The following is a 21,914-nucleotide window of genomic DNA, read 5'->3' on the forward strand; positions in this document are numbered from 1 at the left end:
ACCTGCTAAAGATCCTGTTAAAGGATGGAAAGAGAAGCCATAGACTGAGAAGAAATTTTACAGGTTACCTATTCAACAAAGGACTTGCATACAGAAAATACCGAGAAGTCTCTAAACTCAATAGTAATACCAAAAATCTAAATAAAGAATGGGCAAAGGGCTTGAGCAGACATTTCACTAAAGAGTATATATGGATAGCAAATATGCACAAGTCAGCATAACCAGTTAGAAAATTATTAGGGAAATATAGTTAACGATTAAATATAAATAATATATAAATAGAGCAAATACATGTAACTTGGGGGAAATGCAAGTTAAATCTGTGATAAGCCTCTACATAGCTATTAGAATGGCCAAAATACATAAGTGAAAAATACGTTTTTAAAAAATGTAACCAATAAAGGGCCTCTCATATGGACCCCTGTGACACTGGGAGGTGCTTGAGTTGTAGAGTTTTCTAGAAGAAAGACAAGTTCAGTTTGTAACCAGGAAGCAGTCTTATATAATCATTTATAGTAAATTGCCTTAAGAGTTATCAGTAGAGAGATCCAAAGCACTAAAGTTCTAGTAATCTGACTAAATTTTTACCCCCATACCTTCTTTTTTATTTGTGATTTTGTTTTCTTTAAACTGGGCCTCCCAAATCATATAAGCTTTGGCCCCACAAAAACCTGATTAGCGTTCATAGACAAGAGAGAGGATAAGGACTAATGGAAAGCCACTGAGTTCATTTGGTGGCAAAACACTTGCTTGGGAAGACTGCTGCTGTCTACAACATTCTTGAAAATATAAACCTCGTACCAATATATATTATTTACATGCCAAGTTGTTTGAAAAGGGATGTGAAGTGATGTAAGTAATTGGTTTAGTACAAATAAAAACCTACTTAAGTTCATAGAGGTGGTATATTAGTGTTTAACTCTGGGGTGTGGAGTCTGGAGTCAGACTTCCTGGGTTTGAATACTAGCTCCACCACTTACTAGTTTTCACTTAACCTTTCTCTACCTCACATTTCTTATATGTAAAATGGGAATAATAATAGTGCCTATCTTATAAGAGTTGTGAAAATTATTTGGTACATGTAAAGCATTTAGAAAAGTAACTGGCATATAGTAAGTCCTCGGTAGGTGATAGCTGTCATTAGACTAGCTCTGAATTGTGACTATTTCAAGAAGATACTGGACTCAAAATCTTACCTTCATTTGAAAATAAACTAAAATGTCTTTGCTAAACCATGCCTTTTTGGTGTTGTTTTATTTTAGATGTAGTGAAGAGACCTCGTAAGAAGTACGAAAGAACTTTTAAATATTAAGCACTAAAAAAAGAGAAATTTGATGGAGAGCAAACATTTTTCTTGAATTCTCTTCCAAGCATTTCCCTCAATTTTCTTCCTTAAATATGTTCCGAATATTGTTTATCACTATGTAAACTTCAGAACAGTTCATTTCATATTATTCAAAATCTTATTTTAGGCTGTTGTATTTGGGGACCTTTCAAAAGCTGTTCCTATTAATCACAGTTTTCCTTTTTCCTTTATAGATCACCATTTGCTGCTGTCACAGACTATTCAGTTACAAGGAATAATGTCATACAGCTCTGCTTGGAATTAACAACAATCGTGCAACAGGTATTAGCTGGAAAATTTTTCTTCAGTTAATTTATTAGCTATCTCATATTCTAACAATGAGAAGTACTTGTATTTACCAAGAGTTTATAAAATACTGGTTTGGGATTTTTCTCATTCAAAGACAAATGGTTCAAAAGAAACCAAATACATAATTCATTGGAAAACTATGCATATAGCCCAGTAAACAAGAGTTTTATTTATCAGCAGATGTAAAAGTAATCTGAACCTCCAGAGACAGCTTTATAGTAAATAAGTCGGTTACTCTCACACTTTTAGTGGGGATGACTAAACTGTATTGCCTTTCACAAAATTAAATTAACCCACTTGAATAGCAATTTGAGACTTTTGCTCTAAGACACCATTAGTTCCTTATTAGTACGACTATAGTTTCATTTATATAGGTATACATACAAACAGATATACATAATAGCCTTTAATTATCACCTTAATCATTTAAATGATCTATTTACATGACCCAGTTTTTTTACTTTGAATATTATTTAAGCCAGGGACTCCAAATCAAACGTGTTCAGTAGTGCAGCAGCTGATATAAATGTCCTGGCATAACATATGGAGAAATGGTAGAGGAGTGAATTGACTAGTACATATCCTGCAAAAATTTGTTTAAATCTAATAACAAAACACATCTGAGAGGTGTGAGGCTAGTGACCACCACTCTGTGTAAGCCTCATGTCAACCTATTGCTGCTACTGCTGCTACTTTCTCAGGGTGCCATTTTTTGTTAAACTATCCAGTGATGCAGAAATAGGGAAAGCAGAGGATAAAATGTGATGATACAGAAGATTATTGGGGAAATTCATGATTTAATTTATCCTTCTACTCCCTGTCCTTTATGATGAGGGATAATTAAGTTTCTTAATATCGCCTGTATTTTCTCAAATAAGAAATTTTTTTAATACAGACTTAAATCTTTCAATATATTTTCTGTTGTACCGTATAGATTTTATTAGCACCATTTCTCTGAAATTGCAGGCTTATAGAAAGGAGAGTAAGTTTGTGACTTTTAATTGTGGAATACAGCAGACATTCATCAGGATTATATCATAGCAGTAAGAAAGTCAGTAACTCACTGCTGTTAGTCACAAACATGGATGAAGATGATAAACATTTTATCAGCCTTGAAATGCTGTTGTCTCACTACATGTCTTCATATTTGTTATCAGTGAATTTTATTTCTGAATGTCAAAGATTTCAACTGGATATTAGGGAGAAGAGTGGCATTTTAGGGCAAAGGTCAGCAAACGTTTTCTGTGAAAGGCCAAGTTTTAAGTCTGTAAGGTTTTGTAGGCTTTAATGGTACAGGCTCTATGGTGTTTGATCCAACTATTCAATTGCAAAAGCAGCCGCAGACCATGTGTAAGTGAAATGAATGGACATGGTGATGTGCCAATAAAACTTGTTTTACAAAAACAAGCAGCAGGTTGAATTTAGCCCTGGGCCACAGTTTGCTGACTGATGTTCTAGGGCTATGCTAGTCCAGTGTGGTTCGTGGGCCAGTAGCATTATCATCACACAGAAACTTGTTAGAAATTCAGATTCTTGGCACATACTCCAAATGTACTGTGGGGAATGCCCAGGAATCTGCATGTTTACTAGTTTTCCAGGTGATTCTGGTTCTCATACACTGTTCTAGGGCATAGGAATGAAAGAACAATAATATAATCTATGGGTAATTTTTCTTGTAGATCTGTATTGTCAGTGACATTTCTTCAAAAATATGTTTTCTAAAGCTGTTTTTTTTTAAGCCATTAAACTTGACCAGAGATTTGAGATGTGGATAATAGACTATTAGTTTCTTCCCTTTTACCATGAGAGAAAGAAATTTTCTCTGCTTTAAGGGTACCTACTGCACAGTATTTATATGATAATCATTCATAGTATGTTAGATATGTGTTCAGTAGCAATCTATATGCCAACAGTCATAATAATACAATAATTATTATTATCCACTACATGACAAGATCTGTGATAACTATTATATGTATCACTTAAGGTTTTCATTTATACATGAGACCCAAGATAATTGAAATACTGTGGAATTAAATGGGAGAATTGAGTTTATTTTTCAACTGTTTATGCATGAGAAGCTCATACGGATTGTCCATTCTATGAGAATACAATCCATCTGATGTCACCTTCTAAAATAATGTCATTTCCATGCATAATTATGACAGAAAGTGGGTGTTTTTAATTTCTTGTGTCTCCTTTAAACATCTGGATCTGGATGGCCAGTTTAAGGTTAACTTTTGAGTAATTGGCCCACTCTTTGTTGCTTTGTAAACAGAGACTGCAATTCTAAATGGCAACTCTGATAAGTTTTCTTGAAAAATCTTGAAGGAGAATCAGGTGTATTCATTTTCACTGAATTCATTCATACTTAATGTTTTCCCATATCAAAAGTAGATAAACAAAGTGATCTTTAAAAAAAATTACCTTTCTTTTAACTTTTACCGTAGAGTGAAGTCAAAAATGGAAAGTTTTCTATGTTTAGAACTCACAGGTTCCGGAACATACCTCTGTCACGCTAACCTTCAAATGTTATATTACCAATGGCTGAAATGATTTTCAGTGACTTAAAATTTCCTGTAGCGGCATGTGCAGGGGTGGAAGTGCAGTTTGTGTAAGGTAGGACTAACCCACCCATTCTGCTATTTTAAGAACCTACCATCTAAGTAACAAGTGATGCAGTTTTTGTTTCCAGAATGTATGAACACCTGCTATAGACATCTACTTCATGGAAAACATATGCCATTCTGATATTGCCCTCAGAGGCTTGTTCATGCTCACAACGGGACCTTTTAACAGCTGCACTGTTTGGCTCAGCATTCTCTTTAGGAATCTTACGTCAAGGCATAACGGGTTTAAGTTTTGCTATTTACAGATCAGGAAACATTAGGTAGAATAGAGAGAGAGATACTTTTACAGATTGAACTTTAAGTACATTCTGTCTTGACCAAATAATTGAAATACTCCAAGTATACTGAGGACGTAGAAGGACTTTCTGTACCCTCGACCACTGTACACTCTGTTTTGAAGAGGATGCCTTGCCCTTCTTGGGAAGAGGATGCCTTGCCCTTCTTCTTGCCCTTCTTTTGAAGAGAATGCCTTGCCCTTCTTGGGTAACAGAAACATTACCCATTTCTGTTACTTTAAAGTTCAGTAGCTCATAACATTTCTCACAGTTCCTTCTACCTCACTCTCATTTTCCCATCACATATCCTGTCCCATGTGTCACCACCTTTAAGATGCTTCCAAACAGAAACTTCTCTGTATATGGGTGTTCTTGGTTCTTGCCTTGCCTACCCGCTCCCAACATGTTACCTGACTTGATATCTTAATTCACTTACTTTAACCAGGTCTTTTATGGGGTACCTCAAAGGAAATATTAGATGTAAATTTCTCTTAATAAAATACATCTTCATGACATTCTGATTTAATCTACTTATAAGTACAGAATGGATCACTTTCAGACTAGTCATCCCAAAGCCCAGCTCCAATTTTGTCGCTTTCAGCAATTTCCCCTAATTTCCAAACTGATTACAAATTCCTCTCTTTGGAATTCAAAGGACTCCAAGTAAGGTTCTAACATAATTTCAATTTTATCTTCTAGTACTCCTTTGTATCTTAATTGTACTCCAGTTCATGTGGATGAGTTATTGTTGGTAAAATAGATCTTGCAGTTTCATCTTTTTATGTTGTGAGGCCTCCTCAGAACATGTCCCATATATCTTTTTATCTCTGCCTGTCAGAATTATGTCCCATCCTTTAAGGCCTCTAGGAAATGCCATCCCACTCATGAAACTTTTACTATTTCTCATAACTGTTTGTATACCCCCTACTTTGACCATTTATATTTAATCAACCATGGTTGATGTGGTTGGGATTAAATTAAATATACCACCTTGCTCTTTGTCTTCTACGTCTCCAATCTGGTCTTTGTTCTTTTTTCTGTATTAATTATTTTTTATGATTCCAGTTTGTCCCCTTTGTTGACTTATCAGCTACAATTGTTTGTTGTATGAGCAAAGGTAGAAATCCCTTAAACTTACTTTACATGCATTTTACATCTTGTCAGTTATATTCTGCTGTGAATCATAATTATCTGACTTCCATTAGACTGTTATCTCCTTGAAAGTAGGAACAATGTTGTGCTCATTACTTACTTGTTAAAATAAATTGACCTGAGCCCCAGTTATCCCATGTGGTTAGCACATACTCATTTATACTCTTCCAGAAAAATCTAGAATTAAATGCTTAAATCGTTACTTATTTTTATTTCAACTCCTGTGTAAAAGCTGCAGTTCTGTCTCCGCTACTCATATCAAGAACCCCAGGGATATCCAGAGATACCCATCACTTTACATCTCAGTTTATTCATTAATTAAAATAAAAATATTATCCTCATAACCATTTTCCAGTGCTAGAATGAAAGTGAACAAAACTTCTGAAACACTATGCTGTTATATAACACTAACAGAATATATTTTTTAGAGGAAACTTAATTATAGGCATGATATGAATGTTTGTAAATCATCTCTTAAATAATCTATTATTTTTCTACTGTTATGTGATGTCATATCTTTGATACCAAGTCTCTCTGGGCTCTGTGGTCTGTTGCTACCTATCTTGGCAATAGGAATGAGGATGATAATTAAAATGATGAAATAAAACAGTTAAGTGTTTGCTTCTTGATGATGAAACTACAGGTGATTTTAGTTTATTTAGACTCTACGTTTCTGTATTTTTCAGATTTTCTACAATGAATTTGAGTTATCAGAAAAACATAAAATGAATGCTATGTTCATTGAAGAAATACTACTTTCAGTTTGATGAAAGAGCACAACATAGATGAATGCTTATTATATTTTAAAATAAATTACATAGTTTATAAACAGTCAGTGTCCATCTAATGGTCTCATTCAGCCATTAAATACACACTAATCGTCTCATTCACTTGGAATTGTATGCAGTATCTAAAGACAGAATTAAACTTAAGCTGCCAGTAAAAGAGGCCAGCTTGAATAAGCAAAGTGTAGATTTAAAAAAAAATATCTAGGGCATGCATTTATTACCAGGCTTTCAAGAAATCTCATCTGAACAGTTATGATGATAGTTATGCTTTGAAATATGCTGTACTTCAAATTATTTTCACTCAACTTTAATTATTTTTATTCCCTTTGAGCAAGATGAGATGAGCAATATCTAAAAATAAACTGTCACAAATAGCTTTTTTTCCCTTCTTAACACAAAGGAGTGGTACTATGAAGTAAGTGGAAAGTGCTTCTTGATATTGGCTACTTATAATTAAAGTAATGCAAACATTAGAGGAGAAAGAGAAATTTCTTTTAACAAGCTCTGTTTGGAAGAATTTATTTAATCTTACTGTATCTGTTTTTCTTATTTCCAGATGTGATGGGTTTAGACAGTTATAGTTGAAGTCTTTTAAAGAGATTCTTCCCCCCAACACCTCTTCCCCACATAAGATTGAGTATAATAACACATTTGAGAAAAAAGGGAAACTGGTTTTAAAATCTTAAATGGGAAGAATTCTCACAAAGAACTGAAGCTTCAGATATTTAGAGCACTGTCAGCACCTGAAACAGAAAAATGAGACAGGTACCCACGCACTTCTTGTCAGCATTGAAATAATTGCCATGATGCCTACCCTAATGAGTATCAGCTTAACCTAAAATTATTCTACTGTACCATTTAAAATTTTTTCCAGTTCAAACACAAAAAATGATTAATTAGATTGTCACTAGTTAAGAAATGGGTGCAAAAGTATCGGTTTGCAAGGTGAAACTTTGGTGGAACTTAGAATACTTGGGGCAAGGGACGGAGGGTGGGGACAGTGAGTATCGGGAGACTTGAGGCTTAGCCCTGTTGTTTCATGAGCATTTCACCTTGGGCAAACCATCTATAAACAGAAATAATTCTATTATTGTGAGAATCAAATTAGATGTATTAAAAATGGTTCACAAATGTGAAGTGAAAAACAAAAGTAAAGTAATATTAATTATAAAATGGATGAGAAAAAGACTTGATACAAAGAACTAGAATAACAAGTTTGTTTTAAATAATAAATGTACACAGATTTTTTTCTCCATTTGCTGTTAGTTTTCTTCAGCTGCATATACAGTGAAGGAGATACTGAGAGAAAAATTTCAACATGTGAAACATTTTAAATCAGATTTTGAACTGTTAAATGCAAAGTGAAAACTTCCTTTTTTGTTTATTTAAAATTTTTTAAAATTTAATTTGTAAGTAAACTTTTTATTTTGAGATAGTTGTAGATTCACATGCAATTGTAAAATGAAGACTTCCTTTTAAAATTCAAGTTCTGCTGATATACTCTTACCTGAAATGGTCCCTTCTAAATTATATATTATAAAATGTTCTTGTGTTTTCTCATGGGCTTGCTCGTTTTTCATCCTTTTAAGACTCACTTTACCATGCCCTTGAATATCACTGATTTTCTGGATAGTGTTCGAAACATACTTCTTTCCCTTACCATTCCCAGCTGAAAGTTAGAAAAAAAAAAAGATCAATAGTCTTTCACCTAAGATGGTTATAAATAATTTTTGAGAAGAAAAAATACAAAGAAAAGAGAAATTTTAGAAACCTTTCTAAAAACATCAATCTATTTTAAATATGTGAATTTTACCTACTGCATGGTCAACAGTTTCCTTTCCCACCCTCTAAAATTTGAAGAAATAGCATGTACTGTTCAAAAAATCTTAACTGAGAGAATCTTCACTGAGAACTGGAAGTTTTTTTAGATGTTGAAAGAGAGCTTTTATGGTCCTAGCTTGTATTCGTTCCGTTGATGTTGTATGCCATCTGTGTAAAGGTTTGTATGTAGCACACTCTATACTCCTCTAATTATTTTCTATATTTTTTTAAATTATAAAAGCAGTGTAATATGCTTTATAGAAAAATTTAGAGTAATGAAAAGAAAAAAAACATTGCTTGTAATCTTTCCACCCAAAGAAAACGCCTGTTATCATTTTGCTTGTTTTACTTGCCATTTTGCCTGTTTTCATCTACATACACATATATATTTTCAAAATGGTCTTTTTCATTTAGTATTGTGCCATAATTTTTTTTTAATTTTACTGCATAGTTATTAGGTCTTTTGTCCTGTAAAAAAGTTTATAAAATAATAATACTCGTTAATTTAAAAAATACAGAAAACCATAAAGAAGAATAGTTACTGTCATCCCAACTTAAGCACCAGAAACAACTGTGCCACTGCTTTGGTCTTTCCTATAATAAATGTCTTTATTTAAGTTGTTATTCTGACTTTCTGACAGTTCATTTGTTTGATTTTTTTTTTTCCATATTTACCTGTCTGATGTATTTTGTTTCTTGCTAACTCTTTGTTCAAGAAAATGGAAAAAATAGTCTTCAAAGGTCAATAGTGGAAATGTTTCTTTTTGATGGACATCTTCCTCTAAATTATGTGTGTGCGTGCTTTCTAATCACTTTTGTTAACTTTACACGGTTTTAAATACATATCAGTAAAGGTAAACTATTTATGAGTTATTCTTTAAATATACATTTTTAAATAAAAATGTAAGTGAACATATTGAGTATATAACCCTTTTTAAAAAATATTCCTGCTTGAATTTAATCTAACCTGTTTTATCTTAATCGGGTTGTTATTTACTCAAGGTAAATACCCAAGAGAAAATAAGAGCTTTTTTAGGACTTAATTGAACTGGTATTTGTGGTTTAAATTGTTAGGGCATGTATTTATAAATAGTAAAAAATTAAAATAAAAGATTACAGAATTTTGTAAAAATAGCCTTAGAAATGATTTTTTATGTTTTATTAAGGATTTAAGCAAGAAAATTTGGCCTATGAGTTTATTGACAATAGCTATCATATTTTACTTTATTATGTTTTATCTATATGAATATTACCTCCTTTACCTTCCTAGTTGACACTTTATATTATTTACTCTTACATTTTATGGCAAAATAGGTTAGTGGGCTTTGACATAAAGTAGATCTGAATTCATTATGGCTCTGCTTTTTACAAACTGTATGAACTTGGACAGATTACTTCATATCTCTGATAACTCTGTCTTTATTTGTAAAGTGGATCACCAACCACCTTGTTGGATTATTGTAGGTGAATTTATGTGAATATTGGAAATTGATCTAGTTCATGATCTGGCATTTTAGTGGGAGCTTAATAAATGGCAATTTTAGTTACCTTGTATAGCAAAAGATCTTTGGAAACTCTAAACTCAGTTAGTTTGTTGTTCACACAAAATTTAAAGGAGTGATTCTCTGCTTGCTTTTGGTACTGAGTGGCAATGAAGAAAGACCTGTTTCTACAATGAGTGATTTTTTTAAAAGAATTTTGGTTTAATTTCGGTTGTTTTTTAGAATTTAAGGCAAATTGGTAACTATGTATGCTTCATATTCTGGATGATATTTTGAAATGTTCATGTTCAAATGGAATACAGAAATTAATTTTGGTTACTTGTGAATTTGCCATCCCTATCCACATATTCAAGCAACCTAGAGTTGAAAATGGAAAACTCAAAACTTGTAAAGGTAAAAGGCTAGTGTATAATAAATAGTCAGTCATACAGAATGTGTGTTGTAAAAGGGATATTAAGATTCAAGTAGTAGTAAAATACATGTAAAGTTCTAAAATGGGGATATAAATTATACTGGGGTAGGCAGGCTATATTCTGTGGTTCATGTAGTAAGTATTAAACCATATGAAAGCTCAGCCAAGATAGTCTATCATTCATCTCAAACACAGCTTTAAATATTATTTTTGCTATATTTTCAGGGTTAGTGTTTAAGCCTTCCTGAATCAGACATTCTAGGTGACCTGAAAAATGGACTTGGGCTCTTGGGATTTGAAACTGGTACATTTCAGACCAAAAACGAGGACAAACTTTATATGTAATTTTTAAACAATACGAATTACATTACTTAGCATACCTGTTGAAGGCAATATGAAAGATACTGTTTTTTTATTTTATATTTAAGCAGTATATTTTAGTTCAATACTCAGTCCTTTAAGTTTTCTTCAGTTGTTTCAGTTGATGATGAAGAAGCAAAGCCATTATCTTTTTAAACTTTTATTTATAATCCTAACGTAATGAATCAGGAGTTAGATATAGGACTATTAGGCATAGTACCCAGATAGCTTGAGGACTTTTTTTCTGAAGACAAATATAAAACTAAAAACATATAGAATTTGCAAAGCTGAGATTATGCTGTGTATATATGCCTGTATCCCTTTGAAGGCCTAGAATATAGCATTATAATCAGAATAGATATAAATACACAAGCAGAGAGAAAGAGAAATCCTCATTCTTGATGTTAAAAAAAACCCATGATTATTGGTAGCTGCAAATTTTCTGAAGGCTCAGACTGAAAGGTAAAGAAGAGTGATGAAATTATTACATGATAATAAGACTTTAGGAAAGCATCTTTCTGACACTTTTTTTGTGAAAAAAAAAACTTTAAAACTTACTATATATTATATGAAAATGAAATAGGCTGTTTTTATAGGTTTTTTCTTTTACAGACCTAGACTATATTGCATGTTATCTGAGCATCTTACCAAAACACTTTTAAAGATGTAGATAGTATCACCATTAATAATAACAGAAGAACTAGATGTGCGGTGTAGTATACTAATCAAATTCTTTTAGATAGCAAATGACAGGATACTGTTTCTCAGACATCTGTTTTCTCACTATTACATTTCTAAATTTATGTAATATTATATACATACACAAAAGAATGCATGTCATATATATGTTATGAAGCATAAGAATAATCAGATACTCATAAATTGGCCCTTTAATTTAATAACTAGAACATTACCAACATTGTCTTAGTTATAACTGTGCTCCTCCGCATCTCATTACCCTGCCTCTTCTCAGGGTGTTTCTTTTTTTTTTTTCGTAAAATAGTTGCATACATTTTCTAAACATCTCATTTAGTTATGCTTGTCTTTGAGCTTTATAAAAATAGTATCACTCTGCATATTACTTTTTTCACTTGATGTATTTCTGAACTCATTCATGTTTTGTTTAGTCACTGTAGTTCATTCACTTTCACTTCATATAATACTTAATTGTGTGTATATACTCCAATGTGTATCCATTCTCCTGACCGTGAATATTTGGATATATACTTACATTTAATTATGTATGTAGGAGGGTAATTGCTGGCTTATACAGTATACACATGCTCATCTTTACAAATGTACCACATCCTGTTCTCCAAGTTTTATTGCTTATTTATGTAATGTACTTTCATTGTCTTCCTACCTTCTGAATTACTATATTTTGTCTTATTATGCAGTTCACCTTTTGAGAGGCTTTTAAAATTTTCTCACAAAGACTCCAAGAAGATAGAACTTTTACCATTATTGCTATATTATATACAAGGAAACAGATGTAGAAAGATGGGTTAGGTGATTCTTAACCCTTGTAGGTGGTCAGTTTTTCAGAAGAGAATCCCTGATATGCTCCCATTTGTAATGTACTGTGATGATTCTTTTTAAAGAATCAAGCCAAAAGTAATACTAATCCATTTAAGAAAAGATTTGCAGTGGTGAATGCAAGTTGTCTGCCTTTTGCACCTCTGTGTCTCCAGTGCCTGGCAAATAAATGTCTGTTGAAAGAATGAAAGGATTCATTTTCCCCTTAAAATTTCACCTAAAAAAGGGTTACAGGATTTTAAATGTAGCTGCTGTAACTCATTCTGATGCTGATGAAAACCTGAGAGAGAACTAAACAGAAAATACTGTTTTTTCAAAGTTGATAAAATCCAAGTATATCATGATTATTACAGATACAAAATTAGTCCTTAAAATTTTAAGGCTGCTTTTTCCTATTTCTTCTCCTTTTAATGCTTGTAACTCCAGGGAGATGAGTTGGGAGAGACAGTGGTGATGGCACCAGTCTCCTTGTGAAACTAGTAATGAGCTAGTGAATTGGGGAGGGGAGGGAAAAGAAATTATTGTGGAGAGGATCAGAAGCTTGGAGGGGAGGGCTGGTTTTGGAGCTAAAAAAGGTTCCTATTACTGTCCAGTCTGCTTCCCACACTCCCCAAATAAATCCATGTGTGCATTTCTGAGTATCATTTAGAATGCTTTTGTAGCTTAAAAATTCCAATTTTGATCTGATAGCAAATTTAGAAACCTGAGCCCTAAAGGAATATAGAACATGATGTTACTGGACTATGCAATGCCATAGCAGGAGTTATCAAAGTACCTAAAGGGAAAAATCAAAAGGTTTGATTAGGTAACTTTATTGGTTCTGGTTCTGCAAATATTTTCTTGTGTATCTTGCTCTTATTTAAGTGCTATCTGCAAAGTTTTTAATGCCTTTTGAAATGTCTACCCTAGCACTATTCAGCAGTTATTAATACCATAACTATTAATTTCCTTTTCAGTGTCTCACTGTTTTCCACAGCCCTCCTCACGCCACTAAATATCTCACTAGGCCTCCTGTTTCCTCCCATTTAAACTGTCTGCACAAATGTTCTCCTGCCCTGTCTCCCCACAAAGATTCTGAACTGCCTTTTAAAATTGAAATGTATTCGGCCCTTGGCTCTTCTGTTCATCTTTTTAACCCCTCCCTCAAACCATATCATCTGGATAAATCCTATTCCTTAATGACATTTAAAAAGTATTAGCAAGAAAAAAAGGGCTATATAAAGTGTAATAGGCAGGCAATAGTATCATTACTATTTTGAGGTTGGCAAAATGCTTTTACAATATGTTATCAGATTTGTTCCTCACAATAATCAAGTGAAGTAGGTATACCAGATGTCATCCCAATTTTGTAAATGAGTAAATGGAATTTTGGAGAGGGACAGTGACATAGTCAGTTAGTGACATGGCCAGGACTTAGATCCAGGTGCTTTCACATGGTTTGTAATACTTCTTGCTCATTGTTTCTCAAGTTTGGCCTCATCTTAGAATCAAGTAAAGAACTCTTTATTTAAAAACACTGATAGCTGGGTCCCATCCAAGACCTATTAAATTAGACTCTCTGTGGTGGGGTTGTAATCAGTATTTTTTAAATGATACCTCAGTTGATTCTAATGTGGAGCCAAGGTTGATAACCACTGTGATATAGTCACACTTTACTGGTTTAGTATGAGATGAACGTGAGGTGGGAAGAAAATGTATGTGATCAAGAACAGTGTTTACCAGTGGTTGGTCCATGGACCATGATTCACCCAGGGAAGCTTGCTAAACATGCATATTCCCTGGACTTTACCACAGCACAGTATGAATGACTGAGAACTATGGATCAGGAGATTCAACTATTGATAGGTGATATCAGCCCAGAGCCCACACTTTTATAAAAGAGACTAGTTAAAGTTTTGAATTTACAACTGTAGTTATCAATTCTTAGTCTATCTGTGCCATACATGCATATCCAAAAGGATTAGACTTGTTCTTTGAAACATCAAATATAAGTTATTAACAAAAATGGTCACTGTGCATTTGTAATAAGGGGAGAACCAGTGCTAGAAACTAATGTGGTGTCAACAGACAGAGGCAGGAACTAGAGTTACTAAAACTGTATAGAGAAGGAATAATAATGACATTTTTAGCATTTATTATGAATCATATTATCATACAATCATATTATGCCTTACATGGATTATATCATTGAATCATTACACAAAATCTATGACATAGATTTTCATACTTACATAAGATGAATGCAGCAAATCAAAGAAAATATAGAGCTACTAGTTATAGGCACTGATTTTCTGAGGCATTTTGCCCTGCTGCCGAAGTAGTTTTTAATAACCCAGGCCTCTTGGGCTGGGTCAGAATAAACACCAACATCAGATAGGTAATTCAGATGAAATTAGGCCCTAACACAAGTGAAATAATGGATTGAGATTGTAATTGATAGTGGCAGGTTGAAGAACTGGTCAGAATTAAGTAATTAGGACAAGTGAGCATGAATCAAACTTAAAAAACTGAGGCAAAAATTCTCCAAAATACAAGATGGGAAAAGACTAGATTTGCATGAAGGTAGCAGAATGTAATCTGAGGTTAATTGTGAATTACATTGTGTGAGGAGTGATATAGCACCTCATATTTCCTGAAATGAAGAGGTACAGTATGTAGAATGTATGTAGTATGTAGTATGTAGTATGTAAAATGAAGAGGTACAGTATGTAGAATAGTTATTGCATTAAACTCTGCATTGGTTAGGTCTTCATTTGCTTGAGTGTTCTATTTTTCCCTCTTTTCTTTTATGGAGGATTGTATCAGTCAAAGGAAGCTAGATGATGCTGTACTAACAACCTGAAAATGTTAGTGGCTTTTAATAATACTCATGTCCGGTGCTCATGTTCCATGTGCATCCTGGGTTGCTATAGCTGTTCTGCACATCCTCTTCACTTCAAAGCTCAGAGTAGCCTCTTCTTGAACACTGCTGGCAGAGGGAAAAGAGAGCATGGTGAACTATGTACTGGTTCTTAAAGTTTCTGCATGGAAATAAGACATAGCACTTTGGCTCACAGTTTGTTGAACAAAATAAGTCATAGATCCATGGCCAACATCAGTGGCTCCAGGAAGTTTACTTTTCCCTTAAAAAAAGAAAGTATATATTTAGAAATCATAATACAAATCTGCTACAGTAATGAATCTCTGAACAATTCCAATATAGCATTATACTAGAATTTTAAGGACAACAATATTTATTTGACTATAAGGAAAGAGACAATAAAATTAGGTGCTGAAATTTTAAATATCAAGAAAACAGCTTGGTAAAGGTTGAATTTGAAGAATTTCTTCTTTTCCCTCAATGGTGTGTTTGTATGCACGTGTGTGTCTCTTGGTATTTTAAGTGTAATCTACTGGAATATGGGGTGGTAGGTTTGGTGGGAGGGGGAGACTTCTCGAATTTTTTTCAAAGCATAAAATTCTGCCTTATAATCACTCAGTGTTATGACTAGGAAACACTAAAATTTGGATACTGATTCTGTGTAATATCTATTTTGAAGGTGTACCACGTTAAGCCTAGATTTGAGCTAGTAGTATTACTCGGACAATGTAGTATTTGCTAGGATTTAAATAGCTTATCATCATCAGTGATCTATAAATATTTATTGAGTGCCCAGGTAAGTGGCACTTTTTCATATGTTGGACACAGTTACTGAAATAAATGGTATCATTTTGTCCAAGAAAGTGCATTCTAAGTAGATAAAAAGGACAAAGATACATGAGCTTAAGGAATTCTTTAAACTAATACTTAGAATTTGTTTCACATATACTATAACTTCCATTTATTTTCTGGCAGCCAAGTGTATGATCTTGAATTGAAGAATTAATATTTAATTTATATGTTTATTTGTAATGGGGTGTGGTATTTATCTTTGCTTGAACTCTTTAGTTGAATTTGTCACAAGGGAAAAATTGTCTCCCAATTTTAGACCCAATAGATTTTCTTTTCATTGTGATATATTAGATGGTCATTACAGTAAGTAACTTGAACATGTGGAAGCTAGAGAGACTTACGAAGAAATTTTAGCTTCGTTGAATGAATATAAAATTCTTGATATCTTTTGCATAATGTGAATCTTCATGCTGAGAAAGGCCCAATTATTTTTGTTGAAAATATCTGCTGAGATCATGCAGATTAAAGTTTAAAACCAAACTCATGTTTAAAGTTATTTTAAAACTGTGAAACTCTATTTTTGTACAAAATAGGAGTATGAAGAGACTAAGTGTACTGTACTAGTTTGTATAGCAGTTAGTTTTGTTTTAAAAATATGGCTTTACAAGTTTCAGTTTTTTACACCTAACCTATAAAACCAGTGTTAAATATTTACTGTGGAATATGAAAATAGAGAATCAATGGAAGAAAATAATCATAACTGATAAATTCACATTTTATTTATAGAGTGTACAGAGCACCTTGAGAAATTAAAGAGACAGTGCAGTTGAATATAAGATTCCGTCTTTGAAAATATTGACAATCTAATGGGAAAGACTAAGACTAACAAATAGATTACTGATGGAAACATAAAATATGTACAGTTAGTAGTTATCTGATTGGCCATTCAAAATCATTTAGGTCTTGACTGAAGACATGCAGAATAAACAAACTTGGTTCATAATGGGGATTAGCTCATTCACTGCCCCTTCAAGTTGTCAAAACAAAGCTATTAAAGTTACAGGATCACAATCTCACTCTAATGAGTTTTCTAGTCAATGCTACATTGACTTGACATTTTTACCTTTTATGCCTTTTGACAGTTCAATCTTGAAAAGCCTCAGAGGTTTTTGGATTTGTTGGAGGGCCATTTAGATGCTGAAAAAAACAATCAGACTCACTTCTGCTTGTACCCCCAAGTCTCTATATGCTAAAAGATTAGTTTCCACGCCCATTCAACTGTTGGAACTTTAGTCTTTCATTGTCAAGTGGAAGGCGAGAGTGATTAGAGTCAAATGGGGTTTCATTTTAGATGACCTCCTGGGGGAGAACTGGAGCAGAATTTTGAAGAGGAATATGATCCAAGATGCAGAAGAATATGGTTATGTTCACCAACAGAAAGACTAAGATGGCCTCTAAGGTCGTGCCCACCCACACATTCTCCTCCCATTCTTTGTTAATTGCACTTTTTATGTTACAACTTGTAACCTTATTTAACCTAATGAAAATCTTAGCTAATTCTTTTAAAAACTGGTCATTTTAAAATTTCAACAGATACCATCCTTCATGAACATTCTTCTCATTCCAAAATAACATCAGAAAGACTAACAAGTATGTGGTCATTGAGTCAGTCACAGTGGTGAAGGGATTGCCAAGGAGGTAGTTGTGGGGTTATTGTACCTCTGCCTTGTTTGCCAAGAACATTTATCTGAAATTAGAATTAAACTATGGCGTTTTGATAACACGTTCAGGAAGGATGTCGATGCCTGTCTATTCACCGTGGACATTCTTCTTTGCACTCGGGACACTCAGTCAGCTTTCTGTCTCTGATGAATCTTTATTTAGTTTCGACTTTTATCTTTCATCCATTGTAAATCTTTTATCACTGGCACTGCTTTCTCTGCGCCCACAAAGCTATGTGATGGGTACTTTGGATTCATTTTCATGCTCTTCCATATATTATCTTACAGAGAGAATTGGTGTCATTGTACTGTGTGGCTACTGTAGATGTCATAGTAGACTGGAATCTGCCCTTTGCTAAAGGAAAAAAAAACTGAAGGATCTGGTTAATGACTGGGAATTAAATCCCTTTATGTTTTCTTCCCAGATATTGCTTTAACTGTTATTTGTTTCTTGGTAAATGGCTTCTCCAACTGTTGGATGGACTATAGTATATTTCTCGAGACCTGCACTGCTGTCTAACATGGTAACCACTAGCTGCATGTGGCAATTTTTGGGGTTTCTTTGGCCGCACCTCGCGTCTTGCAGGGTCTTAGTTCCCCGACCAGGGATTGAACCTGGGCCACAGCAGTGAAAGTGCAGAGTCCTAACCACTGTACTGCCTGGGAATTCCCTGCATGTAGCAGTGGAAATGTAAATTTAATTAAAATTAAGTAAAATTATAAATTCAGTTCCTCATTTGCACTAGCCACATTTCAAGTGCTTAATAGCCACACGTCTAATGACTATTGAATTAGATAGCACAGACATAGAATATATTATTATAACTCTATTATCACTATAAGTTGTATTAGATATGTCTCTGTAACACCACTTTCTCCATTTACTCCTGGCCACACAACTAACTCTTCTTCCATCTGGCTCTTAAACATAAGCATTGTCTGATCTTGTCCTTAGCTATCTTCTCACTACACATATTCTTTTTTGATGAATTCATTGTTGTTTGTTTTTCTTGTACCTTTAATTGTCTCTTTAATGTAAATATTTCCCAGATCTGGTTGTATTCTAGATCAAATTCAGCTTTTTCAGCTACTTGCTGGACAGCTTTGTATATGTCCTCTCAGCAACTTCTAATTTTATATGCCCAAAATAGAATTATTTTATTCTCCCTAAATTCTCTCCTCCTATCATCTCTACAGTGTTATTCATCCATTAGCCCTGGGGTAATGTTTAACTTTCCTCTCCCCATTATTCTCTGTATGTAATGAATCAGTCGCCCAATTCACTCATTCCTGGCTACATGTATGTCATCCACCTCTTCTCATCTCCCCTTCCACCATCATAACCTCAGTTCAAGTCCTAATTACATATCACATTTTCTATTGAAAAAGTATTGCGACTGACCTCCCTGCCTCCAGCTTTTCTCCCTTCCAAATCCATGCCTTCTTCCTCATCATTTTCGTAAAAACATACGTTTGATCACATACTTCCCATACTCGCACATCTGTGAGCGCTCCCTTGTAGCAGAGTAAAGAGCATACTTCTTCATCCTCCCTAGAGTTGAAATGTCTACTTGGTATGTCTAGAAAGGTACACAACTCTCCAGGTCTCTTCCATCTGAGACCTGGCACCAAAGTTACTCCTGTAACTAAAGGAAAGGAACAAGAGGAAAGGAACTATGAGAAAAGGAACAAGAGATGTCTATTTGAGTTGTTAAGCTAGACCAGAGAGTTTGAACTCCGCTCCCACCCCACCCCACCTCACCCCTGTATCCCCCCAGCACATACACACACACACACTTATCATTCACATTGCTGTTTAACACCAACCATGGCACTAGGTAAGCTACCCTGACTTCAACCTCGCCCAAATGAAAGTCACAAGAAGTTCTCAATCGACTGAGTTAAGTCTTTGCTACCCTAATAGAATGGGTCTTCAAAATAGATTGTTATACAAAAATAAAGCTTTTATTCCCCTTAAAACAACAAAATTCCTCCAGCCTATCATTAGTAGCTCTCCACAATATGACATTATTTTCTAAGCTTTCTTTCTCACTGCACTCACCCCACATACCTTACAGTCTAGCCAAATTGGTTTGCTTACTCCTGATTGTGCCTTTGTTCAGTGTGTTCACATAATTTGGAACGATCTTTCCTCATGAACCCCCAATTTCCAGATTTAAAAGCTATTTAAGGCCAGCTAAAATATCATCTCCTCCAGAAGGTCATTCCAGAGTTAACAAGTAAGGATTTATCTCCTTTTTTATGGGATCTTCTGTTAGCATTTATCTTGTTTACCTTGTATTATTATTTGAATAGTTTCACCTACTTCTCTACTAAATAATGAAATAATGGCCAAGGACCAAGTTTAATTTATCTTTGATCACCCAATAGTCCCTGACAGTGAATTGCATTTAGAAGATGCCAAAAAAAAAAAAAAAAAAAAAACCTTTTTGGTGAATGGTATTGTGACTTGAGTGAATGAATGAATGAATAAGAGTATAACACTAACTTATTACATGAATTAATCACTGAAGCAGCATATGAAGAAATTTTGATACCTTAATAATAGAATATGTGAAATATTCATTATGCAAGTACCATTATCAAAGGATTGCATAGATGGATTATTTAAATATTACTTGTAAGCAAAGCAATATTTTTTATATTATTTGTATAAGTGTACTATAATATATGTACTAAAAAGATACAGATGAAAATTTATAGCATTTATAGTTATAAAGTTCCATGGAATAGTATATAACATTAGAGACATACACTATTTCTCTTCACTCTCTCTTTATGTATTCAATATTAATAACCTATGTACTGTTCTTGTGACTATCTATAATACACGGTTGATGAGAAATATTACTTGTACTGAGCATCCTAATCCCCAGGTGACAAAGTATTCAACATTTATGGTAAAATATAGGATGGAATTTTTTTATGTATTCTGCTCAGTATAGCAACTGGATCATTGTTTCACAGAAAGGGTAACTGATTATGATCCTGTGTGGGTGATCTTATTTTGCTAAGAAAAAAAGGGATCAAAATTGAAGAAACACTCCTCTTTTTTATGAATATTGTCATATTAGGAATTTGGGGTATTTAAATGTACATCACATGGTTTGTATAAGCATTATATGTAAAAAGGATAAAGAAGAAATGCAAGTGTTATTTTGCATGTACAGTAAAAGACAGCATGAGCTACTGAAGAAAATTCCTGGGAGTATATAGTGGCATAGCTCTAAATCCAATTTTAAAAATCTAAATTTAATCGTAACCTAAAAATAACTAGAACGTCAGAAGTGTACCTTTCCATAGTATGAATAAGTTCATAAAATGGAGATTTCTCTATATGCAGTGCGATTTTATTTTTAAAACTTGGAGGTATGACCTTTTGGGAAAAGATTTGGCCCTAAGTGGTAACAAAACCCACACTTCAGAAGCAAATACTTTAAAATCACAATTTGATGGAAATAAAATAACTTACTGATAAGATGACTCCCTCAAAGTACCTAGGGCTGTTTAAATATTTAGCATGATAAAATGAACTCCAAGAAATTATAGCTTAACTAAATAGAACATAGTAATTTAGTTTCTGTTCTTCTCCCTAATATAAAGCAGCAGGTTAATATGTGCTTTTTGTGTTGTTCTGCTTTATTGTTTTGTTTTTATTATGCTGTGTCTCAACCTTTGTGAAAGCCTTTGGTTTTCAATAATGAAGAGGCATTCTGGCTGAAAGAAGGTAGAGATACAGACAAGTAGAAGCAGCATTCAAAGTAGTAAGCTATTTAAAGAGAAATAAGTTTACTAGCAGGAAAAAAGAAAAACCAATCAATAAATTGGGGGAACGTGTAACCAAAACACAAAGCTCTGAGAAGCTGAGAACTGTTTAGAGTGAGCTAGCAGATACTGTTTTTAAATCAGTTTACTGTTTTATGGATTCTATATATTTGATCATTTTTGGTTTGATTTGGTTTGGTATTCTTCTATCACATGATATCCTATAAAATAGAATACGTGTTTCTCAAAATATTATCTTTATCAAAATCATCTTGAGGACCCGTACTCCGGATCTACTGAACCTCTATTTCGGGGGATGGACCTGGGGATCAGCATTTTAACCCACTCCCTAAGTGATTCTCACATGTATACAGAAGTAAAATCTGAAAAATCACTGCAGTAGCTTAACTGTGTTTGGGTGTACTTTCATTGCTTTTGCAGTAATGCCTTTATTTTCTTTGCCTAAAAGACGTACTTTTTCTAAGACCCAATTAAAAGCCACCTTTCCTGATTTTATTTTAAGGCAAAGTTAAAGTTGTTTCCTCCTCTGTTTCCCCAGCCCCATGATCCTGCCTTTATTATAGTAATTATTGGTGTCCCAAAAGTCTTAGTGCATATTTAAGCT

The 21,914-nt window shown here is 33.7% G+C and overlaps 1 protein-coding gene across 5 annotated transcripts in view; it reads left to right on the forward strand.

Moving 5' to 3' along the window:
• The window catches only part of CNKSR2 (connector enhancer of kinase suppressor of Ras 2), a 257,328-nt gene that overhangs the window by 71,985 nt on the left and 163,429 nt on the right, over nucleotides 1-21,914 (forward strand). For all 5 annotated transcript variants that reach the window (XM_068533674.1, XM_068533669.1, XM_068533670.1 and 2 more), the window contains exon 4: nucleotides 1,540-1,627. In XM_068533674.1, coding sequence (XP_068389775.1) covers nucleotides 1,540-1,627 — 88 coding nt within the window. The remainder of the gene's footprint in view (nucleotides 1-1,539; nucleotides 1,628-21,914) is intronic.

Source organism: Eschrichtius robustus, chromosome X, assembly GCF_028021215.1.
Source record: "Eschrichtius robustus isolate mEscRob2 chromosome X, mEscRob2.pri, whole genome shotgun sequence".
Classification (NCBI taxonomy): domain Eukaryota; kingdom Metazoa; phylum Chordata; class Mammalia; order Artiodactyla; family Eschrichtiidae; genus Eschrichtius; species Eschrichtius robustus.